This window comes from Anolis sagrei, chromosome 3 (genome assembly GCF_037176765.1).
Source record: "Anolis sagrei isolate rAnoSag1 chromosome 3, rAnoSag1.mat, whole genome shotgun sequence".
Lineage (NCBI taxonomy): Eukaryota > Metazoa > Chordata > Lepidosauria > Squamata > Dactyloidae > Anolis > Anolis sagrei.
In genome coordinates this window covers 207,088,771-207,094,456 of record NC_090023.1, presented here as the reverse complement: position 1 = coordinate 207,094,456, position 5,686 = coordinate 207,088,771, and the positions used below count along the sequence as shown (strand labels likewise).

Sequence of the window (5,686 nt, the reverse complement as noted above, 5' to 3'; positions counted from 1 at the left end):
CCCGCACTTTCGCTACTACTCCTGTCATCATTCTGCGTCGTATTTACATAGCAACGATACATAAATAAATAAATACAATTTTTATTCATTTTCTCCCGCCAGAACCCAATCTGTTGATGTCCTTAACATTTTCCCGGTCCAAGTTCACCCGCGAAACGGTGGATGCCAAACCGCTGCTGTTTCGTGTCGAATGTGCCGTTTCGAAAACTTTTTTTGAAAGCAACAAAAAGATATTTTTAAATCCAAAGTCTGGCTTCGAATTAGAAGTTAAATAAATTATATATTTTACAGCAGGTCTATATATATGGGGTTTTGGTTTATTGAATGGGAACGGGCGGAAGAGTATCTCGAATGTGCGGGAGGCGAAACGGCAGGGCGGTAAACAGAGCTCAGCGCGGCCTCCTCTCTTTAGTGGCGGAAGATGGCGGCGTCTGGGCTGGGAGGCCTATTGCCCGCGCAGAGCCAGCTGGAGTTGGCGCTGGAGGAAGCCACGACGGCTCAGGAGAGAGAAAACCTGGTGTATCAGCACCTGCAAAAGGTGGATAGCTGGGAGCAGGATCTGAAAGTGCCCGAGTTTGGAGCAGGTGAGCTGTTTCTGCACTGCTTTGCTGACTGCAGAGTTCTGGCTGAAGTGCCAGACTGAGGAGAGAAGGAAGCGGAGGAAGACAGGCTCCTTGCAAACGACACTCTCTCAGCCCATGTTGATCCTCAAAAGTGAAAGAGTCTGTCCCAAAGTGAAGTCCCATCATACAGTCCTCTTTAAATTACACTCCTAGCCCAATTTAAGATACATCTACACTGCAGTTTGACAGCATAATAATTTGAACTCAATGCTATGGAATCATGGGGATTGTTTGTTTTCCAAGGTATTTGGCCTTCTCTACCAAAATGCTGAGTGCCTCACCAGACTACAAATCCCAGCATTCCACAGCAATTAGCCCAGACTACCTGGATCTCCGCGGTGGCTGGGACAGCTTTTGTACAATTAAAACTTGTGCACCAGCTGAGCTCATTCCTTGGGAAGTCTGACTTGGCCATGGTGGTCCACGCTCTTGTTACATCCCAAATAGACTACAGCAACACACTCTACGTGGGGCTGCCTTTGAAGACTATCTGGAAGCTTCAACTAGTACAGCGGTCAGCAGCCAGACAAGAGTCCTTTGTCCCATCCTGGTCATTCCACAGATATATAAACCCCTTTTTCCTACTTCCAACAGACCTCGCTTCCTCTGAGGATGCTTGTCATAGATGCAGGCGAAACGTCAGGAGAAAATGCCTCTAGAACATGGCCATATAGCCCAAAAAAACCTACAACAACCCAGGTCAGCAGCCAGGTTGTTCACTGGAGCGACGTATAGGGAACACACAACTCCTTTGTTATGCCAACTCCACTGGCTGCCGATCAGCTTCCTAGCACAATTCAAAGTGCTGGTTTTAACCTTTAAAGCCTTAAACAGTTCCTGCCCAGACTACCTGTCCGAACGTATCTCATCTCACAAACAATCATGAAGTTTAAGATCTTCAAGAGAGGCCCTGCTCTCGATCCCACCATTATTGCAAATGCGGTTGGTGGGGATGAGAGACAGGGCCTTCTCGGTAGCCCCCCCCCCCCCCCCCCCCCCGTCTGTGGAACTTTCTCCCCAGGGACATCAGGTTGGCCACCTCCCTCCTGTCCTTTAGAAGACTATTGAAGACTTGGCTCTGGGACCAGGCGTTTGATTAATTGGATAGCGGCAATTGGAAAAGACTTAGAATATTTACTACATTGAATCTGCCTAGACTTGGATTTGGTTTTACTGGCTGTCTAATGAAATGTATAATGTCTAATGTCTAATGAATTGTATAATGTGTTTTAATGATTTTTAATGTTTTAATGGTTTTTAATGCTTTAATTGTACTTCGAATTATCTATTTGTTGACAGCATTGTATGGTGCTTATGTGAGGCCGCCCTGAGTCCCCCTTCAGGGGGAGAAGGGCGGGGTAAAAGTGCATTAAATAAATAAATAAATAAATAAAGGCAAGTAAACTATTAACTCTATAGCAGACCTGGGCAAACTTCAGCCATCCAGATGTTTTGAACTTCAGTTCCCACTGACTGTTAGGAATTGTGGGGGTTGAAGTCCCAAACACCTGGAGGGCCAATATTTGCCAAGGCCTGCTCTATAGTGTAGAGCAGGGGTCCCCAAAATTCCACCTTATCACATTGAGAAATTTCCCCCTCGCAGACTTCTTTTCAAGCATGGAGAGGCACTGAGCTCATCACATGAGTTGAACTACTTCTGGCTCTCATGCATAGCCCTCTGTGGTTGGAAAGAGGCAGAAGTGTCCTGAAAGGAGGGAACTCCAGCAATCAACCTCCTCACATTGAGAAATTTTCCCTTCAGAGGACACTTCAGCTTCTTTCATGCATGGAGAGCAGGGACCTCATCACATGTTCCAGGGTTGAAAAGAGGCAGGCATGTCCCAAAAGGAGGGAACTCTGAAGACTGGCCAGCAATTGTGTTGAGAGATCTTACCTCTTATCGTACTTTATTCCCATGTTTACAACTGAAAAACAGGTGGAAAGAGAACTATCAAAAGTTTCCAGTCCTCTTTCATTGCCCAACCAATCAGCAGTCTGTTGTATCCTAAGGGAATTGATACAGAACCATAGGATACCATGGAAAGCAATGGTTTTAACTTGGAGCACTGTCTCTTGTATCCTATAGCACCAGTTGTTAGGAATTGTAGGAGTTAAGGTCCAAAAACACCTGGAGGGTTGAAGTTTGCCCAGACCTAATATAGAGCAGGAGTATCCAAACTTTTCCATCTTATCACATTGAGACATTTCCCCCTCATAGGACACTTCAGCCTCTTTTCAAACACGGAGAGCTTATCGCATGAGTTAAATTACTTCTGGCCATCATCCATTGCACTCTGTGGTTGAAAAGAAGCAGAAGTGTCCTGTAAGGAGGGAACTCCAGCAATCAACCTCATCACATTGAGAAATTTCCCCCTGATAGGACACTTCAGGCTCTTTTCATGCAAGGAGAGGTACAGAGCTCATTGCATGTTCCAGGTTTGAAAAGAGGCAGAAATGTCCTGAAAAGAGGTAACTCTGAACACGGGCCAGCAATCATGTTCAGAGATACTACCTCTAATTGCACTTTACTCCAATCTTTACAACTGAACAACAGGTGGGATGGGAACCATCAAAAGCTTCCAGCTCTGTTTCATTGCCCAACCAACAGTCTGTTGTATCCTATGAGGTTTGATGCAAAACCATAGAATCCTATGGAAAGCAATGATTTTAACCGGGCTCATTGTCTCTTGTATCCCCTGGAGTCCCATGCAGATCAGTAGGATCTCATGGAAAGCAATAGTTTTAACCTGACTCACTGTCTCTTGTATCCTCTGGGGTTTGATAAAGATTAATAGGATCCTATGGAAAGCAATGGTTTTAACTTCGCTCACTTTTTTTTGTATCCTCTGGGGTTACATGCAGATCAATAGGATTCCATGGAAAGCAATGGTTTTAACCTTACTCACTGTCTCTTGTATCATATGGGCTTTGATGCAGATCAGTAGGATCCCATGGAAAGCAGTGGTTTTAACCTGACTCACTGTTTCTTGAATCCTAACTCCCTAACAGTTAAGAACTGTATCCTGGCATAGAGCCATAGTTTCAGCATTAAATTCTGCTTATTTTGAATAATTCATCTTTTCATCTTTATAGTATTAAACAGTGCATGAATTTAGAATTGGGTGAGGAAAGAGAATAAGAAATTTGCTTGTGTGTACATTAAGATATTTGCATGTGTGCATATGAGGTTCAACACATCTTGGAGATAATTTTCTTAAAAAAAAACTTCTGCTGGATTTTCCCTGCCCACCCTCCATCTTGATCCGTTTCAAAGGAAAATGTGAGGATGACAGGGGAGCATTTCTTGGGACTGACAGGTCTGTGTGTAGACCTTCTGTCAGGTCCCAGGATTTTTTGCCCCAGTTTTAAAACCTGTATTTTGGTGCTGTTGGGAAGTACTCTTAAGTCAAAGCTTATTCACAGATAAGCTTACATTGACTTGTAGCCATCAACCCAAGTCCAGCACGAAGGTAACAGCGCTCTATGCAGTCATGTCGGCCACATGACCTTGGAGGTGTCTACGTACAATGCTGGCTCTTTGGCTTAGAAATGGAGATGAGCACCAACCCCCAGGGGAAAACCTTTATCTTACATATCTTTTGACTCACCATTCAGTATAGGTTAGGCATCCCATATCCTGAATTCTGAAATACTCAAAAATTCTCCACATTGCGGGTTGGGATAGTGATACCTTTGCTTTCTAATGGTTCAATGTCAACAAGTGTTTCATTCCCTGAAATATTAGAAATATTGTGTAAAACTTTTTTTAAGGTCTCATGAATCAATTGTATATGAATCATAAATTAATTTCATGTTTAGACTTGTATTCCATTGCCAATGCATTTCATTTCGGTTCCGGTTATGGTGGCTGGCAGCAAAACCGCTGCACTGCTCAGCCAGCTCTGCAATCTGGAAGAATCCTGAGCCTCTCCCTCTCCTAACATCTCCACATCTCCATATCGAAGGGGAGAGGAACTCCGAGCCTTGAGCCCCCGATAGAGGGGCAGAAAGCCGGTAAGGAGCCAGGGGAAGGCCGGAAAATAAAGAAAAAGCGGAGAAGCGAAGAGGGAGAAGGAACCCCCGCCGCCATCTTACCGCGGCCTACTCACATTGCTGGTCGCGGTCTGCCGTGCCGCCGCCGCCGCTGCTTCCTGGCCCGCCGCTGCTGCTTGGCCCCCGCCGCCACAGCTGGTAGGGAGACCATCGTGGGGCTACCGGACCGCCGCCGGCCGTTTAAAGGAGGGATGCCTGGCTGCCGCTAAGCCGCCATCCCCGCGACCGAGTGCGAACGAGCGCCGCTGGGCCGGAAGGGGAGGCCCATCCCCCGCTGGGCCGCCAGACCACCGCCGCCGCCGACCCGCGGGTGGAGAAGCCGAACGCAGGGCCGCCACCGCTGAGTGACCGCCGCCGCCGGACCGCTGTATCGCCACACCGCCGGTCGCTGGATGGGGAGGCCGGGCGCTCCCTGGCCTCCACAGCCGCTGCTGGTGGGACGGTGCCGGCGCCGAGCCGCTGCTGGGCCGGGAGGCTGTTTTCAACCCTCGGGCGAGTCCGGGGGGCTGTTTCCATCTTCGGGCGAGTCCGCCCCTGCTCTCCATCTTCGGGCGGACCCGCCCCTGCCCTCCATCTTCGGGCGAATCCACCCCTGCTCTCCAACTGCAAGCGAGCCCACCCCGCTGACATAGAGGCCAGGAGCCTAGAGGAGCCGCCCGGTGAGGATCATCGTGTGCCGGGCGAGTCCGCCCCCACCTTCCAGCTTTAGGCGAGTTGCTTCATCCGGGCGAGTCCACCCCACTTTCCATCCTTGGGCGAATCCGCCCTGCAGGCACGGAGACCGGGATCCTGGGGAACCACCCCGGTAGAGATCAACGTGTGTTGCCTGGCCTCATTGCTGACCGGCCTCATCGTGACTCCTACAGGGGCCTGACCATTGTGTAGAACCACCTATGTGTAGACCGGCTTTCTCGCTGAGCAAGAGCGTGACTGTCTATCTGTGCTGCCCCACCCCCGAGTTACCAACTCCGGAAGCCCATCCGCTGGCTTACAATCCGTCTAGAGACTCT

General features: G+C 48.5%; 1 protein-coding gene across 2 annotated transcripts in view; it reads left to right on the top strand.

The window, feature by feature from the left end:
- The first annotated feature begins 386 nt into the window (after nt 1–386).
- NHLRC2 (NHL repeat containing 2) overlaps nt 387–5,686 on the top strand; it is a 54,961-nt gene continuing 49,661 nt past the window's right edge. For both annotated transcript variants that reach the window (XM_067465817.1, XM_060768454.2), the window contains exon 1: nt 387–584. In XM_067465817.1, coding sequence (XP_067321918.1) covers nt 422–584 — 163 coding nt within the window. In that variant the 5' untranslated portion in view covers nt 387–421. The remainder of the gene's footprint in view (nt 585–5,686) is intronic.